This window comes from Zosterops lateralis, assembly GCF_965231275.1.
Source record: "Zosterops lateralis genome assembly, chromosome: 3".
NCBI classification, from domain to species: Eukaryota; Metazoa; Chordata; class Aves; order Passeriformes; family Zosteropidae; genus Zosterops; species Zosterops lateralis.
Window position 1 is genome coordinate 59,307,062 of NC_139764.1, and position 27,291 is coordinate 59,334,352.

The following is a 27,291-nucleotide window of genomic DNA, read 5'->3' on the forward strand; positions in this document are numbered from 1 at the left end:
CCCTGATAGAGTATTATTGAGTTAGGAAGTGTTGGGATGGCCATGCCAACGTCATCTTTCATCTCAACTTTATTCTCACTGTGCAGCAATTTCATTGCCATTTAATTTTCATTCTTTTTCTCTGTACTGTCAAAGAATACATAAATTACTATACATAATTTAATTTATATTGTTAGGTGTCAAGACCTGTCAACTGCTAGGAGCCTGCTTCACTTTTGGCAATTTTTGCTTTATCCCTACATTTTTGACTTTTACGACAGAATTTTCTTGCCATCCCTTGCCATTCCTCCCTCCCCCCCTTCTTTCTTGTAGACTTTTTGCTCATACTTGATATAGTGTTTAGATAAATCCATTTATTTTCTCAACTTAAGATGCTGCACACTTGTCAGTGATCTTTATGGAACTCCCAAACCTTTTTCTTCATAATATACTGAACATCTGAGAAGCTTGTGGTGAGGGTATGGAACAGAGAACTCAAGGTCTTTAGGCTTGGGAATCATCTGTGTGTAAGCCTGAACTCTTATTTTATTTAAAACTGACATGCAAAGAAAAAAGCATGCACTCAGCAAAATGCTGTTAGTAACTACATGCTATTTAAAGTTGTCAATTCAGCTCATTTTGACTAAAAAGGATTACTAAATGATTGTATTTCCAGTTCTGAAAAGAAGTCACCCTCTTCCATCAGCACTTTTGGCTCAAGAAAAGGATATTTGTTCATCACTGCTTTGAAATGGCTTAAACCACTTTCTGACCAATCTATGATAAATGACAAAAAAATTCTCAGAGTTAATTAGGAGTCTCAACCCAGCAGTTTTCCCTCAATTGAACTTAATTAGATCTTTGACTAAAGGCCGTAGTTGATGTTTTGTTATCATTCAATTTCTCACCATTCTGCTCCACGGGATACTTCCTGGAAACCATACAAAGGCAGGAGGACTATCAGAGCCCAAGGAGCGTGCCCTGGGACACTCACCATTTCAGCTTCTCACCAAGAGAAGCTTGTCCTGTTTGGAGATGGAAGGTGACCTTTGCCACCAAGGAAGAGGATGGTGGGCAGGTATCACCCAGACAGCATCTCCTGTCTCTGATACCACGTGTCAAACCAGGTGTGGCCTTGGCTGGGTAGCCCATGTGGGAGCTTTTCCAGCACTGGAAAGGAGATGGCTGCAGTAACTGTGAGCTTGTTCTCCTCCTTCTCTTAGGGAGTAACAGTGTGGGTGACATACACATAGACCTTCATTCCCTCAGTCTTCCTGTTCAGATACTTATTTTCTTCAGTCCTTCCTGACATACCATCTTGGCAAAGCCTAATATTACCTTTTTATTTTTTTTTTCCTGAAAGAGGGATCAATGGAATCAATGGATACTCTATTTCTATCATGTAATAAGTATGTTTTTTTATCAGCCTCATTCCTTGATTGTACTTTCAAAACTAACTTAATAATCTCTGGATTAATAAGACAGAAGCCAGTGTGGCCATCAGAGTCCATCAGTTTGGAGGGGAAGGTTGTATCACTTCAATTTTTCTTTCTGTATCACAAAGATCAAAATAAGAAACAGTGCTGTATAAAGTAAGAGATTTAAAGCAGGAGCAGTGAAAATTAATAGAAAGTCAACACAAGAAAATAATATAGACAAGCACATTTTACTTACTAGAAGCCAGCATCCCAGAAAGAGCTCTTAGGCACTATGAGTCCCACTTTGCTACAGAAATTTGAAGAGTTAACTGATAGAGGAGTTAGAAATCAAGACATATTGTGGTCTTACTGATATGTAAGTCAAGCAATGTCATGGCAAGAACTTGGTGACTTGGAGAAAAAACTGTATATGATTGCATTTGCAAAAGAATGTTCTTCTTAGGGAGCATAGTAACAAATAGTGACAGCAAAGAAATGCATGCCAATGCCATTCAAAATGTCCACTCAGATTAAAAAGCAGAATACAAGAAAAAGCAATAAAAGAGTCAAGAATGACATTTGGAGGCAAACTCAACACAAAGATGTCCAGCATAAATGAAGTAGTCATAGGCGTTCAAAAAATTTAATGTTTTTAAGAACAGAAATGCTAATACTTCATGTCTGCTGAAAAATAAGCTTAAAGTCAAGACAAATATGATTTATGGAGCTAAAAATTCTGTTTATTTCTTCCTTGCATCAAGTCTGGACAAAGGCATCCTTTCCTATTGTATTTGATTCTGCTCTCAGTAGTGAAGTGGGGATCCTCATGCTCATGGCAAGGGCATGCATTGACGTTGTGGACTTTATCATAATTTCTGAGACAAAATCAAATGGGCTAGGGATTTACACAAAGTAATGAGAGCCAGACCTACATTCCTTTGTTTAGAGGTATCTTTACCTTCATTTCCTTTCTGCAGAATTGACTTTTCCTCTAGCAAAAATGAGAGAATTCCTCCCCTTCTCTACAGCAGCAAACCAACCCCTATAGTCCCATCTATAATACTATCCAATTTTTAAAGTTTTTTCCAAATTCCAGGTTTGGGGACATTACAGCAAAAGGTAGGTGCAAGAGGAGAACTGATCTATGATGTGTTTTTCCTGTAGGAAATTTTAATTCTGTAAAAAGAATTTTAGTCTTCTCTGTTCTCCCCAGCAGAGAAACATATGATCCTACATTGGGTGGCCAGCACTAGCAACAGATTAACATCTCCCATAAATGCTACATTTTGCTATTATGACAGTAAATGCTATTAGACCTGGGCATAATGAGACAAGAGATTTCATAGCCAGAGAAAAGCACATATTCTCTATGAATTAGGGACATGGTATTGATTTATAATTACAAATATAAGATAGAATGGTCTATATCTCCAATAATCTTTAAAGGGTACCATCTGCCTCCAAACAAACTTAAGAAGGAAACTTAATTTGGATAAAAACCTGCTTGAGTAGTTAATTCAGTTAAGAGATCAATTTCTAATAAAATTGAAGGATTGGACTGTGTGATAATCCTTTGAACTACCTGCAGGAGCAAATTCATCCTTAGCTTTTCTTCCCCACAGTGCCACATTGGCTCTCAGCTTTCTGGTAAGTGAGGCAAAGGTGATTTACCCAGTAAGGTAAATAAAAAAAAGAATTTTAAAACTACTGCTGTTGTAATATTAATAAGAGCAGTAAAACTCATCAAAATATAGATGATAATAAAAAAAGAGCATTAAAATATGTAGTAGTGATATGAGGTAACTAGATGTTTTTAAGATTCATTTAAAAATAAGAATTATGAATGCATGCTTGTGTACATGTACTCACTAGAAATGGGATCAACAAAGGGCTTCAGTGTTATGGGACAGACATGAAATGAAGCTGGAACAGAGGTGTTTAAGTAAATATCACTTTGAAATGTCTTAGTCTTTCAGAACTCTGTTTCTGCTCCTAAACAAAAGCAGTTTCCATGCAGTGAGCTGCCTGGTATTTACAGACTCCCCCTGCACTCTGTGCCCTTAGCAATTTCCCTTGAACTCTCTCACACAGCAGAGTATAAGGTCCAGATCAATTTGATAAATAGGAAATCATAATGAGATGTTTACAATAGATTTAAGTGTGGTACAGGATGTTATGTTTTCTTTCAAGGTGTCTTTAGAGCTAGCGTAGAGAAACCATTTTAATGTTCTGGGCTTCATGGTGTTGTCAATTTAATGGTTTACATCAGATTTGTAAATCCTTCATGACATTTTTATTAAAGGAAATATTACTTCATGTACTATGCTGCTAACAAGAGCGTTTAGTTTCCCTAGGTAAGTGAGAAGTTCAGACCAGTGTCAGAGCTTAGCTACATTAGCCATTTGTGGTGAGAGAAAAGCCTCTATTAATGCTTATGCACTAGGATTAAGATGACTTGAATGCTGTAATCCTTCCTGTTCGACTACTGGCATCATGCTGCCATCTGACAACAGCTGTTTCCTTCTTAATCTAACAGGGAAAAAAAAAAAAAGGTGGTAGATTGTTTCTCGCACCATTACAAGCTCAGTCCTTCCATTTTTTGTTTTAGTAAATATGAACAGTGTTTCATAATAAAACCTTCTTTAATGTATCCATGTGTTACATATAGTATAGAATTGTTATTTTTTTTTTGTCCTCTGCTTTAGTAGGTACCCAAAGAGCCAACAGACATTGTTCTTCACCGGCATTTTATTTTTAGTTCTGTAGTTAGGAACCGCAGGTTCCAAAACCTGCCATGAGGAAAAAACCCAGGCATTTGGGGCACATAAGAAAAATGAATAAGTATTGCATGTCATGACACTTTGTAATCACCACTCTTGGCAGAAGGCCAAGCATGTAGTTAGTAGAGTCTTTTGAAGCTACTGGAGCTGGAGAGTGCTGCCTTGGAACTGGATATCAGGCTGACATCTCTGCATTTCTGGACAGTTGCTACTTTCAAGACACAAAAATGCATTTGCTTCACCTATTCCCTGAGTTTCAAATTATGGGAGTACTTAGGTGAATCTTCGAGTTCCAAAACTCGTCCATGAGAATCTGGTTTGAACACTGCTGGGTCACAGTCCCATTATAGGTGCTGGTTTGACTGATAGCTACTGGTATGCCCACATGTATTGAATACATTTGGTATTGGGCATAAAAACTTGCTAAATGACAAAGTACTCCTTGAAAGCAGAAGACTGAGAAATTGTATATTTTTTTAACACAAAAATCTCCTTTTGAGTTGGTGATGCACAAATAGTGACCTCTGTTGGTTGTGAAGCTGGAGAATTTAACTGAAGATCCTGTCCTTTACGTGTGTTTTCTGAGTTTAACTTGGGAACACAATGAAATTCAGACATGGATAAAGAAGAGGAAAAAAAGAGGCACATTTAAAATCAGGGAAATAATTCTGTACCTTTCAAGATTATAAACTTTATTATAATCTCAGGTGAAATCCTTTGAATAGAAAACACAGATGTCAATATTTACAAGAACAATGGAGGCGACAGAAGGCAGCTGGTTTGCACCCACCATTACCCAGCACTGTGTGTATGTATGCTGTAAATCAAAGGTAACCCCCAAGGGTACAAATCTCTCTAATACACAGGAGAAGGAGGAAGGATTATATGAGTGTCAGATTAGGAACTATTTTGCTTTGCTAATTCTAATTATTGATGGCAGAAATACTTAAAGTCATCTCAGAATGTCCAGCAGCAGAAATCTCAGCTTCTAGGGAAAATGGACTTATGTCCAAAGTCTCCTAAAATGCACCTTCTCTAGCCCAGTAGCTGCTGAGGGAAGTGAAAGCAAAGCTGCTCTCTTTTACTGAACACAAAATATTGGGAATAGCAGGATAGAAAGGAAAAATGGTCGTACTTCCTATCAGATATGCACTCTGAGAAACAAAATTTTTTAATGTTTGTGCTCGATGGTTCCTCAGGCTGGAACACCCACCCCATGAACTGGTTGCACAGAGACTGAACTTCTCACTCATTTCTGGAATCATGCTCTGGAATTTGTGCAACTATTAATTTGCAATTCAGAGGATCTTTGAACCTACTCTTGTTCTAGCTAAGAGCCATGCTGAGATTGTTATCTTAGCAAATCACTTGATTCTGCACTTCTCCATTGTGTTAGCTGCTTCAGTAATGAGACTTTGCATTAAAATATAAATAGTTGGAGCAAAATAAAAAACCTTAGGCCCTAATGGATAAAATTAAATATTGCAGGTATTTTCATGACACTGCAAAATGTATGAATAATGATCATGTGTTTAGGAATGAAATGAAAGGAAACAAAATATGGAATTCTCTGCTAATAATAAAGATCTGCTGTGTAAGCTGTATTTAATACCGTCTTTAAACAGATGAGTTCTTGGGAGTATTCTCAAGAGGATTTGTTTTATTTGCTCCATCTATCTTGGTTTAATCTGAAGTAAATAAAATTTATTTAAAATTCGTTCTCAGGTTTCAGTCCTACTGACTCAAACATAACACCAAAACCAACCAATCAGCAGCACAGTCTTTGGGCATCAGTATGAGCTGGATTATGAGCTCTGGCAGTGCCTGTGAATGTAATTTTGCGAAGGACATAGGACCTGATACTATATACTGACATTTTACAGTGAGAACACATCTTTTTTTTAGGAAGTCTTCTAATCCAGAGATGTTCTAAATATTTTTACTTTTTGCTGTAGGAAAATGCATTTGACAGTTTTTATTCACTACTCAGAATATCACTCAGAACTTCAGAGTGATGCAGATGTCTTTCTGTTTGTCCACTGACATTATTGATATTTACATTTTCAATCAAGGCATAAACACAACAGTTTCCCTGACTAAAGTGCACTGTTAAAATTTAAATGCATGTTTATTTTGTGAATACATAATTCACTGAATTAAGATAACACTGAGCATCCACTATGAGCAGGGAACATGGCTTGCCATTTAGAAAGGGGCCTGCGTTCTGCAGATAAGTACACTGTCAGTGGTACTTTGTGTTTGAAATGTTTCAGCTACAGGGGTTAGAGTTGAAGAATTGCTTCATTTCTGCAAAGCTGGAGTAGGCTAACCTGTACATCCCAAGATCCATGGTTGGGAATGAGTTCCTGAGAATTACTTGTGACAATTGCATGTTAAATGTGATCCAGATTTCCTTGAAAGGTGATGGTTTTAAATCTAATCAGGAAATTGTATCCTCAGAAAGTTCAATAAATTCAATAATTAATTAAATAGGAACTGTTACTAAAAAAAAAAAAAAAAAAGCAGTATAAAAAAGATACTTTTTCTAGTGTCCTATATACTGAATAATAATTTCTATTTTTTGTCATTCACATACATTTCCATTACTTCCATTTTTGCAAGGAACAAGAATTATTTTGAATTATGGCCTATTTGAACATAAAAGTAGCTCAACAGGTTTGGACAGAAAGTCCATCTCCCTGGTATCCTACTTGTTTAAAAGACACCCATAGAAGAGTTCTAAAGAAGGGGCAATATTCCCAATGCTTTCACCAGCTTGCAGCCATATGCTGCCAGGCAGTTCCTGAGCCAGATGTTCTTTCTGTGTATTTAGCAATAGTCCATGGATATATTTTCCACAAACATGTCCGGTCTTGCCGAGAACTTGTGTAAGCTTTTATCTTCACCAGCATCTTGTGGCAAGGAATAACATTGTGTAATGATACAGTATGTGAAATGCCACCCCCTTCAGTTTGTCTTGAATCAGTTTCTTCATTGTAGTTACTGTTAATTCCCCTAGTGCTGCTGCTGGAACAGACAGTGAACAATCCATCCATACAACTCTTTTCTTCTCCTTTGAGGTTTGCATCTCAACAATTTAGTTCCCTGTCTTCACCTGTAGACCCCCTTCTCTGCTCTCTATGAGTGGTGGCTATTAAATATTGATCCTATAATTACATTAGCCTGCAGTCAAATCACTGGGATTATTTCTATGAGCAAGGCCAATTCAACTAAGTCCTGAATTATAAATGGTATTTAATATAATTTAAATCTGAATATTGTTTAAAAATAAATACAGCTTCCATTATATTGTGTTTGGATGTTTGGGACAATCAGCCTCCTAACAGAAATTCTGATCTGACTGTACAATTTAGGCCAATACTTATTTTATTATTAATGCACATTGTTTGCTTCAGTAAGAATATGCTATGCCAAAAGAGTTTGCCGTGTACTTTTATGACTTAAATGTCTTTCTGACATACACCAAGCATAGTACAGTAAATGCTGTTGGGAGATATGTAAATATATTCCCAGTATTCTTCTGTACTTTGCAATATGTCTATAATTTAAGAATGGTACTTAATCATCTATTCCAACACTTCTGTAGTTTCAGACCCTAAACGTGAATAATGCAAAATCCAGTACGTGTAGGAGGTCCTTGCAAAACAACTGTGATGAAGCTTTATTTTAAAATTTTGGCCATGCTTTTCATTGAAGTACTTATCTGCAGCCAAGAGAATAGGAAATTAGGTTGACTAAAATAGCTACAATAGTCTGAACTGAATAGTTAAAAGTAGGGAATTCTACTGATTGAAGCCGGGTACTTGAAACATGGCAACATCCCAAAGTTGTAACTATTTCACAGCTTGTTGGCAGCTAAAAAATTATGTACCTGCTTCAAGGGGAAAAAAAATATTCCAGTTTTGCCCATGTGAATAATACATTAGGCAGCACTTAAGACATTTTTAACTATTATGGTTATATATTGTAATATATATATATAATATATATTTAAATGTTGCAGCACACATTATACATTGGGCTGATTCCTTGTAAAAAAATCTTCCTGTGATTACTGTAATGAAATGCACTTTGGATAGATAATAACCCGATGCTTCCACAAATAGATAACTCTGAAACTGGGGCTAGGAAAAAGTAAAATCTTCAGTCTGAAAACTGTTCCTGTGAGCATCTGCGCTTAGAGTAGCAATAATATTTTATAGCAATCTTGTCTTAATTTTTTTAGAAGATCTAAAGTAACTGAAGGGAAAAAAAAAACAACAAAAAAACAGGATAAGAAAAAAAATTATTTTGGCAGGCATGCAGCTTTTTTCCCCTTAACTATTTATTCATATTTATCTTATTCATATTTCCCCATAACTATTTATTCCCCTTAATTATTATTATGGCCAGGATCCCCAAAATCATCATAGAGACATGTGGTGTTTGTGCTGTTGCTTTGGTAAAACTAAAACTAAGAGATGTCTGAAGGCTCAGTAGCTGAAGACTAATTTTTCTAATTTCTGGAAGTGCTTTTTGGGGTTTTGAGCTCTTGAAAACTAGCCTATTTCAGTAAGAAATGTGGATTTTTAGGAACGATAGCTATACTAGAAAAAGCCCTAATGTGGCTGCAATAGAAAAGCACTTTACACTACTACAGCCACCTAAATACCTGAACAGGTTTTAAATATGGGTAGTAAATATAAGTACTCTTATATTGGTAAAATTTGTCTTCTCTGGTATATTTTCTCTACACCCATTCTAGAAGAGTCCAACTGGCAAAATGAAAGTGTAGAAGGCCGTAGTGAGAAAGCTTCCATTCCAAAATTCTCCTAATTCCTTTGGGATGTGCTCAAAACTTGGGTGCTATCGACAAGTGCCCAGCCTGAGCTGTAAATATCTTTCTGAATATGAAAGGGAGAGGGAGCTGACACCCGATGGTCCCATCATTTTGGTGGGAGCTGTGCATGAAATAATTGTAGACAAACTCTTGTGGAGTTTGTTCCATTCTCCTGTCTCTTCTGGGGTTTTTTACCTGAAAGAAAGAGTGTTCTAATTTTTTACCATAGTGCTATCTCTTAAAAGACCTCTCTGGTAATAAGAATGATGTTGAAATAAATCAGAAAGTGATCTAAGCAAAAAATGCAAAAAAAAAAAAAAAAAGCAGAATGAGGAAACATTTGTTGTCCTATAATTATCCCCTAGTGGAAAAAAAACCCAACAAACAACTGAACCACAAGGAAAAAGCAATTTAAATATTTAAAATTGAAAATCTCTTATGAACCCAAAACCGAGACAGCAAACAATTCACTAATGGATCTATTTATTTGTTCCTCAGAAGAGCATTCCAGGCTGGTGGACCATCTAGCTCCAGCAGCACCAGGCCAGGGGACTGAAGTCTCGGTAGGAGCTATCCTGGTGCCCATCTCTCCTGCATCACCTCAGAGATGAGTGTAAAGAAGCCCAAGTGTTGCAGCAGATGCTGAGCTCACAGGACAGGAACTAGGGCCTGAAATATTAGTCCAGGAAAATCAGAAGAGACTTAGTCTCTGACTCTGGTGGGGTCATCGTTTTGCTTCACATGCTCTGGCAGCAGAAAAGCTGCAGTATTCTACTGCCCTGACATTTATAACCCCATTTCCCAAATCTTTTTCAGCCTTTGATGAAGTAAGGGTACCTTCTTCACAAACACTGATGATCTCTGCTATGGAATGACAACTTCTTCTATAATGTAGGCATTTACCTTATAATTTATCAATTTGCCTTTTGTCTACTCCTCAATCCTTTTCATCAGTTGCCTTAAGAAGTGAACCTCAAACAAACTATGGTAATGCCTATTAGGCAAGTAGAAAATTTGGAGTGCTGATCATTGTATATCTGCATATATGGGCAATGAGGGAGAAAAAAACATTTGTATAATAGTTGAAGTTTGCTTGTTTGTGGCCTGTGTGCTGGTTTTGCCGTGCTTCTGGTTTGTCCTTCACCTTGCAGCTTGAGAAAAGCAAAACACAAACAATAGGATTTTCATATGAGTACTACCTGATTGCTCCTAACCAGCTAAGCTAACAGAAATGTGATTTTATTATACTTATCAATAACACTTATAATTCTGAGAAAATTGTAAAGACTTCTGGAGTGGAGGTACTTGTGTTTAGTTGAAGCTTTTGTACATCAGCCAGCAGGTGATAAAAAATCCTTCAGATGATTATCCCCTTGTACTTCTTTAAGATGTTCCAAAACACAGGGAAAATAATTAGGTTCTAAATCCCCTCAAGAATATAAGAACTCATGGTATTAGAGGTATCTTCTTTGTAAAACTTTCTACCAAATTTCATTGTCATTCATGCTCACAAGTTGAGTTCCCTTCTCAATGAGAATTTGTGAAATACTTGAATTACTGAAAGTGCTCATTTCTTGTATTTCAGTTTTAAAGATGGTAGAAAATGTGCTTGAAAAAAGCACAGTTTGGTGAAACCAGAACTTTATGCAGCTGATTTACTATACTGGGATTGTTAAAATGTTAAATTACTGATAAAGAGATGTTAGTCTGGCTGGAAATTCAGAAATTTTACTTTTCATTAACACAAAATGCAATCCTCATCTCTGCCTCTGCCTATCTCTCATTCACAGCATATAAAGTAGTACTGCACTGTCTTTAATGGTCAAGAAAGGATAGAAAAGAGATGCTGATGATTCCTTTATATTTTAAATAATTTGTTCCATGATAAGAGATAGATGGAGTCATCTAAATTCTGAGATGGGAATATTACTGACCAGATTATAGTGCCTTCTGCCAAATTGTTTTTTTATTTAATAAAAAATACTCTGTCAAAGGAGGCAATTGTCCCACTGTGCTCTGCACTGGTGAGGCCACACCTTGAACACTGTGTGCAGTTTGGGGCACTATAATATATTAAAAAAAAAAAAAAAAAAAAAAAAAAAAAAAAGATATTGAGCTATTAGAGAGCATCCAAAGGAGAACCACGAGGATGGTGAAAAGGGCCCTGAGGGGAAACTATATGAGGACGGCTGAAGTCACTTGCTCTGTTCCTCTGTTCAGTCTGGAGGAGACTGAGGGAAGACCTCATTGTGGTCTGCAATGTCTTCATGAGGGGAAGAGGAGGGGCAGGCACTGATCTTTTCTCTGTGATGATCAGTGACAGGACCAGAGGGAATGGCCTGAAGCTGTGTCAGGGGAGGTTTAGGTTAGGTATCAGAAAAAGGTTTTTCATCCAGAGGATGGTTGAGCACTAAACAGGCTCCCCAGCGAAAGGGGAAGATAGTGTATAAGGGATAGTGTTCCCTGATTCTCGGAATTGCTTTCTGTCCCTGAGAGAAATGCATTCTTCCACTGATGCAGGTCAGTAGCACTGCTCCCATTGATTCTCAAGTGCCAAGATGTAACCGGGGCAGCCAAGAGCTGCAGATGGTCTTTCTCATCAAAGACAAAACACCAATGCAGCTGTACATTGTTACTGCTCACTCTGACCCCACTCCCCTATGGCAGCCATATGGCTTGGAACCATTCCCTGGGTACTCTTCCCTCTTGCAGGACACACATGTGCATTCATCCTACTCTGCAAACCACCCCCACTTCCCCGGATGGTTTTGTTTCATCACTACTGTTCTGATTTTGCTTGTGACCATATTAATTTCTCCCAGTGAACCTATAATTGTCTTTGGTAGACCTAAATTTCAGGAGACTTGGTCATAGATGTCCCCATAATATTTATGTTTACATATATGTAAATTTGCATTGCTTTCCACATATGCGTCCTCATTTAAACGTTGCTTCAGCTTCTCTTTTTTTTTTTTTTTTTTCCAATTTCTGGACATATGGTGAACAGTATTGTACATAGCATGAGTTATTAAATAGTAAGATACTACAGTAAATGAAAGTAAACCTAACTATAACATAAATACTGTTTTAAGGGGTGAATGTTTTCCAAGTGAACTGCAAATGTTATGTTTTTCCTGCAGAAACTACACTATAATATCTTGATGTAGGCAAATGTTCAAGTTTAGCCTTCTGTAACTCCAGCAATTGCTTCCAAAATACACAGCAGTGGTAGTATATTCTTGCCTTGTAATTCTGCAGCTCTGTCTGAACCTTGCTTTACAAACCTATCACAATTTCTTTGCAATCAAAGATGAGCAAATTAGTGCAAATTTATTAAACCTAGTCACTTGTGACTGTCCCAAATGTCAGAGGTATTTCACACACAAGATGTCAAAAATACAATTGGTTGTATGAAATGAGCCTGGTAAGCTCATGAAATAGGCAAGACAAGCAAGAATGTGAGAACTTCCGTTCCTTCTTTCTGATTTGTCTATGATACTTGCAAACATGGTTTTAAAAGATATTGTCCCATTAAGATGGTATATCTTACACTGTAGTTGGGACCTCACAAATGGTTAAAGTACGGTGGCCTTCTTTTGGATTTTAAATTTCTGGAAAATGCTGTTCTGAGTTGATATGAACCATTTTTTCAATCCATATTGAATTCAGAAGATTGTTTCCATTCAAAATACAAAAATAAGACTGACATCTTGAAATATTCTCTATTATTTAGTGGAAATTTACAGAAATATTCTGTAAATATTCAGTGGCTGAATTTGATTGCAGTGTAAAATGTGAGAGAAAGAAACACTTTTCTAATATTTGTTTGGGATGAAAGAAGATGATGCAAAATGAATATTTTTGTCAGTGAGAAAGAACTAAGAATATTTTGCATTGTGTTAACTTGAAGTTTTAGTGGTATTCTTCAACCCTTAAAGACAAGTGGTTTTCTTTCTCACAGACCATGACTCATGCAATTGTTCCTTTTTTTGTTCTGAAGCATTTCTCCTCAGCACATAATGACATTTCTGGATAGCTCTGGCTTGCTCAGTTTAGGATTGTGTCATAATTTTCATGAGCTTTTCTGACTGACTAAACTCTCCTCCTTTGTGGCTGCTCTGTTTTATTTCACCAGATGTTTTTGTGCTACAACTTCAGCTGTGATCAAATCTGCAGGCAACAGCAAAATTAGAAGGGTAAGGAAGAGAAGAGCTCCCAGTCAATGTGCCGACTGACTTAGTTAACACGTGTGGGAGAGAGCATGGTTTCAACTTCCTAGTCAGATGCAGACTGAAAAAAACTATCCCAGACCCTACTGAAGCCTGATCTGAGGTGGGGGCTGGGGATGGTGGCAAATGACACAGACCTTGAACCCAAGCGATGGATACAGCCTGTCTGTAAAGCAGCAAATCATACATTTATTTCCAGGTATGTTCTCTGCACTTGCTAGCACCCCCTCCATCTTTCTTGATGAAACTACAGCTGATGAGTTCATCAATTGTTACATCCCAAATAGTGGATAGAGGGGTCTATTTCGTGACCTAAAGAAGAAGAGAGGGAGGGGCTGTTAGCTACTGGACTCTTCTCCACTCCTGCCTCTTCAGTGCGTTTGGTGTTGGTTGCAATGTCCAAGAGACAAACCCAGGATTTCTGGCCTTTGTGACAGCAGCCTCTCAACAACAGAGTAAATGCCCCCTTCCATTCAGAAGCATAGTACATATCCCTGAGAAGACATTTCAGAAGGAGCTTCCTCTGTGTGCTTTGATGTGCAAGCTGGTCAGCAGGTCTGCTCCAAATGCATGATGTTCAGATCAGTCTCACCAATGTGAGAAGCAGCCATGTGAAAAGCTGATGTTTTCCACAATACTGTGTCTGTGATGTACTCAAGGTCTGTGTCATTTGTCATCTGTGATGTACAAGGTCTCAGTTGCTCTACAGAGTTCAGTTCTCATGCTCAGTTCATGAACGATCAGTTAAGATTGAAACAGATGCAGAAAGAGACAAGGAGTCAGGAGGATGGAAGATCTCCCTCTGAAAGAAAACCAAAAGTCTGTTTAACCCAGAAAGAAATCTTTTTTTAAGGGTTATACAGCTGCCTTGTATTAATGTAAAACATGATTGAATATAAAAATGAAAATAGAAAGTTCTCCAAACTTTTTATTTTATCTATGTTTGTTTCATTTTCATATGCTAGTAGAGTGTATTTACCTCTGCAGTGAATCCATTCAGTGTGCACCACATATAGCTAATTCTTTGGGGGAATTAAGAAGGGGCAATATTCTGAAAATAATGAAGATATTATAAAAAAATATTAAAATATATTTAAAAATAAAGGTATTATGAAAATATCTTTTCATAATTAGTGGCATATGTGAAGTAATGGCTTATAAAATCAAAGTTGTATCAGAGGTAGTTCAAGAAAAAGGGTTCATTCAGAGTTACCAATGAAAATCCTTTAGTCTCCAACACTCATGCTGACTTCCCCTTTCCCAAAGTGGTATGAAGCATCAGTTGTGGTATTCAGTATTCCCCAAAAGTCCTATACCTCATGTGGAGATGCTATAAAGTGCACTAGATTTGTCATCTGTTCTCTATGCCTCTGGATGCAGAAATCCAGAAAGCCATTTTATCCCTATTAAATCATGCACCAAATGAAAGTAAATCTAGTGATGTAACAGGAAATAATTTTCTGCATTTTTTGGTACCTTTCAATGTAATTGAACATATGGTGAATAATCCTTATAAGTAGCTAGATATTATTAGCCCTGTTATATGGATTCCCTGTTGCAGGAAAAGGGAAGCAAGAATTGATATGAGGGCTTGTGCAAGGTCACACTACAAATAGACGTGGATAAATCACTTCTACAGAAACAGATATACCTCTCTGGGTAAAATTCAGCAGCTGTCTGACCATGAGCAAAAACATAAGGCAGATGAGAACCTCAGCCTCTCAATCCCTGCGCTGTGATTTACATAAGGGAAGCAGATGGGCAGCAATGGGCAAGATCTGAATTTCTCCAGAGAAAGCATTCAAGAAAAACCAAACAGGATAAAACAGAATAAATTCAAATGCTCATTAGTCTTCATGTAGATAATCTCAAAAGGAACACTGGTAGTTACTGTTTCACCTTCTGCGGTCATGGAATTAAAGATTACCGAGGCAGCCACCAGAGTGCACCAGATACATTTTAGAGCAACTCGCAAGAAAAGCGAACAAGCTAAGAACTGTTACTCCCTTTTCTTGCGGTTTTCTTTTGTTTCTGTTATGGGAAATGAATCAGCTCTGTAAATATGTGTGCGGAGGGCAGTGAGGAAGAAGGTCAAGACTCAGAAGGCTAGGAAGGTGTCACTGCTCTCTGTGTACACGTGTGACTTCATCCCCACCTTTGCCATTCGGGGATGTGTAAGATCATCTGAAACACCTCCTACATACCAGTACTATACATTTTGAAATACTGGCTACTCCACATTGTGTATGCCACGTGGTCCACATTGTAACTGAGCATCGCATCTTCCGTATTTTGAAGGGCAGCATAAAAGCATTAAAGGTGAAGTTTACCAGACAGATGAGCACATCTGCATGTGACCTACTCATGTAGTCAGCCTTTCTAGTCAGTGGAAATAAATGGACAATTCTGGCACAGGACTAGTCTATGTGCTGAAGTGGAGGTCTAACAGAGGAAAGAGGATTTTACCCTCTAAAAGACCATTTCTTTCACGGATTTCCAATGGAATATAAAATCAATTGCATAGCTCTAGACATCAAGAGTTAAGTACCTATAATCCACATTTTTGTATTATTCCTAGAATTGATTATTAACAGCTGCAGAACACTCTTCATGTAAGTAATTCTTTAGGAGTGGAGTGCAGCAATACATAAAATGCAAAGCTTAATAAGGGTTAGATTTCATCTTACAGTACACAAACAACATTCCATTTCATGTATTTCCTGGCTGCTGGCTGGAACCCTGGAAATATAGTTTGGACAATGGAAGTGCTGCCATTTTATTTCAATGTGAATTAGGTGAGTGAGCTGGTGAGACATTTTCTGCTCAGTTTAAAACCTATCTGAACAAATGCTGGAATAGATAACAGAAGGGAAAGGTTGAGACTCTCCTGCATTAAAAATATGCTTTGAAAGTCCAATTGTACTTTTACCTTAGCACTTCAGTGGTTGTCAAAATGCTCTTGGACAGGGGGATTTCTAGACCTCAGCAGAAACAAATCCATCTACCACCACTGAAGTCAGCCTGTGAATTTAAATTTGTCAGCTGACCTGTTACTATTTCCTCTAGCCAATTCTTCTCAGTGGGTTGCATTTTTACTTGCTGATTAACATATCATTAGGAACTGGAGTGTGAAAAATCACCTAGAACATATTTTAAAAGAATAATCATATATTTATGCAAAATATGAAAACCAGTGTGATTTATTATTTGGGAAAATTTTAAAAATGAAAATAAATCACTCTGCAGTGAAGAGTTGAACACATGCATATTCAAACCCTGTAGAGCAGCGATGAAGGATGGCACTACTGAGAAGTTCTCTTTTTAACAGTTGTTTTGTAAAGAGAGCACTAAGCATGAGAACCCTGCATGGTCTGCTTGGCTTTGGTGACTGACTTTATTGAGTGTAAAGGCAGTACATGACATCTTAATCTAAATATTTCAACTCTTTGAAGGAGTCTTGGATTCTGTAGCAAGACAGACTGTTTTGTAATCTCCTTTCTCAATGATATCCTCATTTTAGCACATAAACCTATAAGCCTCAAATGTGGATTCTTACCTAGCTGATTATAGAATCATAAAACAGTTTGAGTTAGAAGTGACCTTAAAGATGATGTAATTCCAAACCTCCTGCCATCAACTCACTAGATCAAGTCCCTCAGGGCCCATCCAACCTGGCCTTGAACATTTCCAGAGATGGGGCAGCTACAAGCTCTGTGGGCAATCTGTTCAGTGCTTCACCACCCTGAGTAATGATTTTCTTCTTAACATCTAATCAAAACCTGCCTGCTTTCTCTTTAAAACTATTGTCCCTTGTCTTGTCTCTATCTGCCTATATGAAAAATCCCTCTCTCTATTTTTTTAAAGCCTCTTTAAGGTACTGCAAGGCCTCAATGAAGTCTCCCCAAAGCTTTCTCTTCTCTATTCTCTCTTACTTTCCAAGTAAGTATGCCTGGAGCTTATCAAGAATAAAAATATTAACTGCAAACTCAGGAATTAATGACTATTTAGTCAGAGTAAGGCAGAAGACATACCAGTGAAAGAGAGTAGTGATATTTCTGTCAGTTTACAGCAATAATACATCTGTAAGTGAAAATTATCTATCTGTGTCTACTGCAGATTAGGAATCACTTAATCAAAGAAAACCTTGCTGGTGTTATGCTGTCAGAACAGGACTGGGTTTGATCTTATCAAGTAGACAAAAAAGTGTGTCTAGAGTTAGCTCCTAAATTCACTTCTATGTTTGAAGTGCATCATAATAAAGACAGATGTAAGAAGGGAATCAAGATCTCTTGTGGTTTTATCACTAATTTAATTCTTAGTCTCATTTTCAATAGGACTTTTTTTCTTTCTAGCTCCTTTTCTCACTTTCCTTGTTACAGGCTTATAAAAGCTTTCTTAAGCTTTCTTACTTCTTACTCTCCAGTTGACTGGTAAAAACTCATTCAGGGTTTTGCCTTTCATAATCTCCACCACCCCAAACAAGGCAGGTTCTTCCCCTTCTCCATTTGCAGTAAAATTGTCTTTTGAGCAGCCCCTAGTGATGCCACATTGACTACATCTTGTTTCTCCATTCTTCTTTTTACAGAGAGGCTGCAGCATGCTGTGGAGTGCCTTAATTATGATGTGTTTTAAGATGCTTATCAAAGAAAAAGCAGTTTACATTTTTGTTCTTATAGCACCTAATATATATTTAGTTTGGGCAAAGAGCTTTGGAAAGCACTCATTAGACATGGAATGCTCTAAATGTTTTACTTTTATTTCTGTTTTATTTTAGTTATTTTTTTAAAGGAAGTTTCATAACTAAGTGGGGTATTTGGCATGCAACCAGTTAGCTGAAGCTTTAGACAAGGCCAGGTCCTAAGGACCCTGGTATTTACATTTAGTTCTTCTGGTTTAGTTTAACAGGAAAAAAAATGTGTCCTTCGGAGGATAATTTTGCATTCTGCATATGCTGTTAAACAATTAACCACATGTGCATTTAAAGAGCCAAATGCACCAGCAGATAGGAGTGCTAACATACGTTAATAAGATGTTTTCTCACCTCAGGCTGATGTATTTCAATGTGAGCTGTGAAAACAGAAGAGCCTTGTTTGCATTGCTTGTGTGAGAAGTTAGGCTAATTTTTGCCTTTGGGACATAGTCTGAGATGTAGAGAGAATGCAATACCTTTGCCGAGAGAGTACAGGGAAATCTTGTCACAGTCCTAAGTTTTGCAGTGGCTTCATGTCCTTGTTTTTGCGAGTGTGTAGGTACATGCAGCCAATTTGTCTCAGTGCTTTTGGTGCATACTGCTGGTTAAAGTGTTGTAACCATAGTAGTAAGCTATTGCTGAAGCTGCACTGAAGCTGTGCCTTCTCTTTTACCCATTCTCTTTGCAGAAGGAGAACATCTGTGGAGGTGAGACAGCCTTTCCTGGCATTGTAAATATTAAAAATTAAAGAATCACACAGTTAAAAATTGACCTGTTCCTTTTCTAATTTATATGCATAGTGTATCTGTTGGAAATAATGTCTTTTCAATAAATTGAGTTTTCAAAATTTCATGGGAAAATTTTGATTAAAAAATAACAATAGAAAAAATATTTTAACCAAAACATCTTGGCTAGCTGCCTAGAGATAAAACATCCAAGAAACCATGGAAGAGGCAGGCTTTATCAGAACCCACTCCCTTTCAATAGTTTATATGAATTGCAAACTAAGGCAGTATGTGATCCTCAGGTGTGTGAGAAATGAAAAGGCAACTCTGATGGTTGGCCTACAGAACAACATCCAAGTTTCCCTGTGCTTGTAATGTTGGCAGTCTTCTCAAAATTTAATGGCAACTTTACCCCTTTCAAAGAAATCGGGACTTCCTGTTTAGCATTCCGTAGAAGTCTATCATCAATGGAAAAATTCAGTTATTCTGACTATGATCCCTCCAAAGTCACCAGCTGTAAGTATCGAGGTCTTTAGAGGACAAACTGATCTTGCTCAAACACGACCAGAAGTTCTGCCTGTTTGCTTCTCTGCTGGGACCCACTTCATAGTGGCCGTAGGACAAGATTTCTGTGCTGCTCCTGCAGGGCAGCTCTGCACTGCGGAACAGCTGCACAGAAAACTGCGTGGTCCATCCACAACCCTGCATGCAGCATTCCAATTCAGGTACTGAAAGAGTGAAGGTTCAGAACTTGATACCCATGTGCTTCAGAACACCTCACAGACCCCGCGCCAAACTTCGCAGAGTTCAACTGCAAGCATGATTTGTTTTAAAATGAAAAAAGTAAACACAACGCAAATCACACTCATCTCAACTGAAGTCGATCCATTCACTTACGGAACAAACAGATAATAATTCATACAAATCACATGCATATGTGAACAAATTACAAACATAAATAGAGTATGTGCATTTACATGTTGCCATGGAAAAAAAAAAAAACAAATAGGTTTGGGTGTTGTGTTACAGGTGTTGCCTACCAATTCAAAAGTGATACCAAGGCAGTGTGCCCACCAAAAAGGCCGCCCCAACTCCTCTGGCTGTGGGTGGCTGATGGAGCCACTGGCAGCCTGTTCAGGGCCCAGCACCTCTGAGGCAGCTCAGCCAGCACTCTCCTTGCTTGACATTATCCCTGGTTGTGATTTTTGTTATCAGAGCTTGTAATTTTAAAGAACTTTTTTTTTTTTTTTTTTTTTTTTTTTTTTTTTTTTTTTTTTTTTTTTTTTTTAATGCGCATGAAAAGTTAAAGCCATCACGGAATACTTCTGCTATTCGGTGAAATGGATAAGGTATTCTTTTTTCTTCTTATTGCCGCGCCGCACTTGCCACACGGCAGCCTCGGGGCCCGGCAATTCGCCCGTGGCAGCTAACTGGGGGCCCAAAGGGCAGCGACTTTTCTTGAACTGACGGATTTCTCAGCGACACCGTCACACACAGTGCGGCCTGCCCGGAGGCCGCGGGTGTCCCGCACCCTGCGGCGTGAGGGAGCGCCCGGAGCTGTAACGGGGGCACGGAACGAGGCGGGCCCGGCTCCCGGCCCCGCCCGGCCCCGCCGCCCTCGCCCGCGGGGCTGCCCAGGCGGGAGGAGGGGCAGGCCCCGCCGGCCGCAGGAAGCGCTGCCGTCACCCAGGCCCTGCCCCGCCGGGAGCGCCGCCGGCAGGAGGCCGGGCCGTGGCCGGGCCGCCCCGCTCCGCCTCGGCGTCTCCAGAAGGGATGCGGCGGGCAGCGCCATGAGCTGGCGGTCCGGCTCCCCCGGCGTGGTCCTCACCGCCTACCACCCCAGCGGCGGGGCCGGCGGCGCTCCCGCTCCCGGCGGGTGAGTGGCGGCGCGGGCGGGAAGGAGGGAAGGAGGGAAGGAGGGCGCTGCCCGCGGCAGGTGCGCCCGGCGGAGGAGGAGCGCAGCCGCCTCAGCGGGAACCTGTTGCACGGGAGAAAGTGTTTTCTCCGACCCCAGGGCTAAAGGCTTTGCCCGTTTTTTTTTGCGCTGTGTCCCAAACGGTTTTTCCTTGGTTGGTTGGGTGGTTTGGGGGTTTTTCCCACCCCTCTCTGCAATACTCTCCAGGCGTTTTGCTGGTCCGGCGGGAGCCGGGAGCCGAAAGCCGCCGCCTGTGGGCTGTGGTTAAGGTGCTGTATCCAGGAGCGGTCCCGTGTGTTCCCGGTCACACACGGGCTGTGCTGGCCCCGGGGCTCGGGGCCGGGAGCGCTTGGGGCTCACACCCGTGAGGGCTCTCCCTGGCCCCAGGGGCGCTGCCCCTCAGGGTTTGCGGGACCAGGCTGTCCGTGGGGCGCTGTGCGTAGATTTGCCTGTAATCTTGTGCTTTGCTGCTTTGTATCTTTGTAATTTGCCCCTTTTTAAATTTTTTTTAAAATTTATTTTATTTTTAGTTGTGGTGAACGGGAGGAAGGTGTAAGGAATAAAGAGACAAACTTTTTAGAGCATTGATATTTCATTTGTCATTGAAACTGATAAAGGGGCAAGAGGCCTGTTTCACATGCATGGGTGCTGAGGAGCTCCTGGTGCCTCACAGCACGTTTGATACGGGCAGAAGTCACTGCTGGCCTTGCCATAGCAATGACCAGAGGGACTGCTGTCTAAAGGGCTGACTTGTGTCTTCATGCCACATTCAGTCTCCCCTCTTCCTTGCTGAAATTTTCAACAAAGGTCCCATTGATAAAGATGGGACTTTTAATAATGCTGAGAAGCCAGCTGAAACTGGGAAGGTATTGAAACTGGCATACTGTTCCCATGTGTGCATAGGGAGAGCGTGTATGGTCAAAGGGATTAGAGTCTGATTAAAGGAAGATGGAAGGCAATGCAGTGGGTCACCCAGGACAAAACATGACAGATGCACTGAGACCTATCACACCAAGAGTCCATGACAAAAGCAAAAACTGAACTGAGAAATACCTTCTATCCCGTGTTAGAACCACAAAGTTCTCTTTTTATTGAAGTACTTCCTTCTCCATGACTAATGTTATTTGTCAGCCTCACTCCAAGTCTCAATATCATCTTAGCTACATCTGTAAGGGCTCTGCAGACCTGGCCATTTCCAATGGTATACAAAATATGTATATTTTTTCAAGAATTCACAAAATCCAAAAACTTGTCTGTTATTGTTTGTGGTGTTTCTTTGCCTCATAACTCCTCTCAGACTCCCCATGGAGGTGGAAGGATAAGTTAAAAAATGCTTTCCTTGCTCCTTGGGATAACTTCTGAGTAAGGATCTGTGTATCTGTAGACTGTTATGACAGGTTCCCCTTTTTTTACATGTAGCTGTCTGGATACATGGCTCTAAGCAGCACTCTTAGCCCCTAGAGGCCCGGGACACAGCACAGTCCCTCTCCGTGTTTTAACAAACCTGTCTCCTGTGCTAATGCCACACCATTAGGAGCAGCAGTCTCATGAGATTCCAGCTCCTGTGCAGCTGCTTCTGTGGACAGCCTCCTGGGTAAACTGGGACGTTGCCAAGCAAGTAATAGCAGTCCTTCACGTTTTTTTCTGGTTTGAGATGAAGAGAAGGGGAAATAAATGGGAAAAGTGGTCTCATTTCCGTAATTACAGCAAACAAATGTGCATATTTCAGCTGTGCAGAACAGAGGATTCCCTCAGTTAGCTTGCCTGAATTCCACCACAGCAGTAGTACAGCTTTCCAGGCCATGTACATTTGCCACTTAGCTCATTAAACTAGAATCCTAAAGGATTCCTCTCTGCCTTTCTATTGTCCCACTCTAAATTTGAACCAGTTTTTATTAACCAGCATCTCAACTCTGTGGTCCTGGTTGACCCACTCCCTCCTGCTGTGCATCCTGAGTGTCTTCCCACTTTTGAAGTGAGAGAGGTTGGGAGTATTTTCATGAGAACAGAGAGGGAGGGGAGTGGCCACTTTTGGTTCTCTTCTGGTCTTTTTAGAAACAAACAAACAAAACTTTCCTGAAATGTAACATTTCTGTGGGATTTCTCTCCCATTCACTTCCCTCCCTCCTCCCATTATTCTAACTACTTTCTTTCTTTGTCAACATTCCCAAGATGTGCAGAGCTGCATGATACTAATAATGCCCAAGCCCATATAATTCTGAGATATTTTATAGAAATAAGTTCTTTCATTAGGCTCTTCGGTGTGTGCAAGTGGACCAGTTCTGCAGTCCAGATTTTGTATTTTTTTGCTGCTGTGAAATTGTGCTTATTTTTGCCTTTTAATAAAATAACAAAATTAGAACAACTCTGAAAATCTAGGTTAGCATCTTGCTACTAATTTGAAAACTATGTAAATTTTAACAGGGATCAGAATATTAGGAAGCCAATGTAATATGGTACCAGCTGTAATGAAGGAGCCCTTTTGGGAAGATGAGTAGAGAAATTATATTGAATTATTTTTTTCGTAGGCATTCAAAACTCTGCATGTTAGAAATTGCCTTATCTTTTGAAAGAAGTGTGACACTGGTACATCCTGGAAAAAGCAATATGTTGGCTGTGCTCCAAACAAAGTGACATCGTAGGAAAGAAAGAGCTATACATTCTACCCAATTTTTTTTTCCTTCAGGCATGTAAGAACTCTAGCTTCATAACACTTAAAAGTTTAATGATCTAATAGATTGTTGAGCTACTTGTATATTCTAGGGGGTTTTGGCCCTTTAAAGGCACAATGAGTCTGTGAAATACTCCTTTTTGGAAAGGCTTGCCTTACCATTGGTTCAGGAGGCTAAAATCTACAACAGCCTCAGTGTGATTACTTTCAAGTTTGCCAATTTAGGAATATTGCCTTAACAGTAGTGATGCATAAAATAGCATCCGAGCTGCTGTCTTTGCCATAGAAAATTTTATTTTGCATTTTGCTTTAAAGTTGCAGTTAAAAGATTATGTTAATATGGTGTAGATATTGGTTGTGAGTGATTTTTGTGGTCTACCTAAATATTTATCTTAAAAACTTTATTGGAGAAATCAGGAAGGGAGGATGCACAAATTCAATTTTAATTTGAATTTTAATTTTCTTTTCCATATTGGCTTAATTCGCTTACTTTCAAGTTTCAACCTGTTAGATTCAGTAATGACCTTTTGACTGTCATGCCACTTGCATTTTGGTGTAATCTCCTTTTCTTCATGATATCCATGCACAAAATTTTATATTATTTATGTCTTTCTGTGGAACCATTTGTTATTATGTGGGCTGGGGAAACCAGGAGTGAGTCAGGTAGGTTTCAGTCCAAAACTGTTTCGGTGAATGACCGTAGGATATATCACCCTCATACATGTGAAATCCAAACCTGTAAGCATAGGCTTTCCATGCCATTTAGGTTCCTCAGGAATTTTACCCCATCTACTTTGGCAGAAAGCACCACAGGTCCTGTGTCCTATTTGCCAGCCACACGTAGGTGTTTCAGATAACAACATTCTCCTCATATGGCTGTGTGGGCTTACCCTCAGGCAATCAAATGCCATCCAGAGAGTCTTCTACAGGACTGTTTCTGTCCTGAAGTGAGTGAGTGTGTGTGTGTACACAAACATATGTATGTTTGCATATATTTGCAATTTTTAAAAATGTTTTTGTATTTGCAAATGTTTGCAAATGTTTTTTGAATTTGATTATAAGGTTGAGACCAAGCCTGGAGTATTCAATGCATGAGGAATAGATTTATAACAAGTGAATGCATGCTGTGTGCATACAGAAGTAACTGAACTGCACCAACACATCAGTGCATGAGGCAAATAAATTTCTGCTGCATGGCGTTTTCACGAGCCAAGCCTAAACTGCAAACTGAGTAACAGATAAATGATTCTGAATGTGTTGGCCACGGGAGGTAAGATTTGCTTTCCTTTCCATACCTCTCTCCTATTTGGGATGCTGCTGTTCCATGTTGTCTCCTGTGCTGCGCTAGCTTGTCATGTGACAGCCTCCCTGTATCTGTTTCCAGTGAGTCACTGTGCTTGCTCACCAGCATGTGCACATTTGCTGCCAGTTCAGTGCCCTGCGTTAACTTACATTGGAAGACAAATTTCAGTTTTGAAGCTTTGCAAACCAGTGCCTGTTTAGCTTTGTATACTCCCAAAGAGCCTGTAAATCTTCGTATTGCTGATAATTTAAGAAAGACTCCCAAGTTTCACAGAGCCTAGGACATGGCTCTTCCTCCTCAGAGGCTCTGCTGTTCTGTGCATTCTCCCTTCATTGCCTTTTTTAAATCTTGCATTTGGTTTGCTGATACTCGCTTGCAAAATGAGAACAATGAGTTGAGTTTCCCTGAGATAGAACTAAACCCGTGGCCAGTTCTGGAAAAGAGTGTTATAAGAGAGAGGATTGCTGCCACCTCAGGTCTCCTCTTTTGAGTGACACTTGCTGTTCAGGGCCTGCAGCCAGTGAGCTTCATCATCCTGGTTTGTTACTGAATCCACCTGACTCTGAGAGATGCCAGCTGAAGCTTGGCAGTCTCAGTTGGGGTTTGTTGTAGAGAAGTGCCCCTTTTTGTGAGTTACTGTGTAAGTCTGCATAAACAAAAGTATTTAATTTTATCTATCTTTGTAAAAATAGACTTTACAGACTTTACCACTTTACAGTGATAGCATGCGTTCACTCGGGGGAAAAGTGAGGGACAGAAAATATTTGGTGTTTTCTACAGACAGCTGTGGTCTAAATCACTCACTCACTGTGTGATCTCTTAGTGAGAAACCCGAATTACAGATGTCCTTTGAGCATGGAGAAATAATAAAGATTTCTGCTGTGAATTGCCCACAAGTTACGATTTTTTTGAACATTGACCGTAATAGACATTACAGATCACACATACAAGTGGAGTTTATTCTTTCCTTACTGGAATAATCTGCCTCGTTCTTTGTTCAAATGTTTGCTCAGTTTAATCCAAAGTCTTAATAGCTTGTATTCTTCTTCTTAAGCCATGAAGAAATCTAGTAGTAATCTGAAATCATGGCTTTTTTTCAAGGTCATTTTCCATCTCCTTTTTTTCAGAGAGAAAAGTTCTCATTTCTTTCCCCTTCTTTTCCTACCAGTGACTCACTCTTGGAACTGAAAACCAGTGAAATCCAGTATAAAGGAGTAAAGTACTATGAGGAGTACATATAATGCTCAGTGTACAAGCAGCAAACTCACAAGCTGATTACTCACAACTGCCTTAAGTTCGTGGGGAATTTTGCAATTTCATTTGCAATCTGCTTGTGCAGAAGGGATTCCAGGTCTCTGCCCCCATCATGACAGCACTTGTTCCCAACTCTTATAATCTTTCATGATGCCAGTATGTGGATGGCTCAACACAGTAACTTCCATGTGTTCCTTTGCTTCTGTAAAAGCAGAAAGAACTATCTGCAGAGCAAACAAAGTTCTATCCCACTGCAGCTGACTTTGAACACAATCTTCATCTGAATGCATTAGAAAAATCTTTCGTGCCTTGGGTTTGCCTGCTAGTTTGAACTAAGTTCGTTGTCCAGTGCTTATCAACATCTTCAGGTAGAGCTGACAGGCAACAGGGCACAAAGTTGCTTTATTTAGAATTGCTTTTGTGTCTTTTGTACTTCATGGATGCATAAATATGGAGTATATGGCAGACCCTTAATGTGTTGCTTGGTTACTGATGTATTAATCCCAGTAACTTGATCTATTGACAGCAAGATGTGGTATCCCAACATTTCCTGCTTCCTTGATTCTGGATTCCTGCTTCGTGGGGCTCCCCATCTTCCAGTTTGCACCTTATTTCTCCTTTGAATTTATCTTGCTCCTGCCTTTGGTTCTTGCTATGTCTTGCCATCCCGTTAAAAAGCCCTCCTAGTGCCTGTTCCCTATGGTCAGCTTTCCGCTCGATTTTATCTTGGTGGGTGGAGCAAATGATTCTCCTTGAGCCTTTGTTTCTTCAGTCTGAAAATTCTTTTTTTGACACTTTTCTTCAGCAATTTGGCATCTGTCTTTACATTTGCTCTCCTGCTTTGCTTCTCCTTTTGCCCCCATCATGAATTACATGCTTCAGTGTCAATCTTGTGAGTGTCACCAAAACCGGCAAGATCACTTCCTTGCTGCTGATTCCTGTGGGAACTGACAGTGGTCAGAACATTGATTCTTAGGCTCCAGGCAGTGCCTTGAACCCTGTGGGAAAGCCAAGGACAAAACTCTCTCAGTCTGGCCTGGAAAATCGTGAGGAGGAACCCAAAACAATCCCTGTAGAATAGCATCCTCCTGACACCTGGTGTTTTTCCAGCTTGTTTACTGGTAAAGATGTTTACTAAAAGGTGGTGCCCTAAAGGACCAATCCTATTCATTGTACCGAAACACTGTATGAAAAGAATCTGTCTTTCAATAAACTTTGCTATGAGCCCTCTGAAGAAATCGGAGTTCTATGTGTCGTTACGTGAGCTGTCCTGAATCCTAACGATAGATTCCCACTTTAGCCAATTGTGTATACTGCAGTCGTGTCATCTTGTTTTTCTAAGAATCTTGGTGGAACTCCCTTTGTTTTGCGTGTCATTTTTGAGCCCTAGATCTGCTGAAGTTCTTTCAGTGCAGTCCTCATTGTGCAGACATGGTCACTGTTTCTTGCACTTAGACATCCATTCAGCATCAAGATGATAAAACAAC

The 27,291-nt window shown here is 39.5% G+C and overlaps 1 protein-coding gene across 2 annotated transcripts in view; it reads left to right on the forward strand.

Moving 5' to 3' along the window:
- ARHGAP18 (Rho GTPase activating protein 18) overlaps positions 1 to 27,291 on the forward strand; it is a 94,321-nt gene that overhangs the window by 6,419 nt on the left and 60,611 nt on the right. The window contains exon 1 of one of the 2 annotated variants that reach the window (XM_083856140.1): positions 20,447 to 20,537. The exons of the other annotated variant lie outside the window; for it this stretch is intronic. Within the exon in view, the coding sequence (XP_083712266.1) occupies positions 20,452 to 20,537 (86 nt within the window). The 5' untranslated portion in view covers positions 20,447 to 20,451. Of the gene's footprint in view, positions 1 to 20,446; positions 20,538 to 27,291 lie in introns of those variants that run through there. 2 annotated transcript variants of the gene reach the window in all.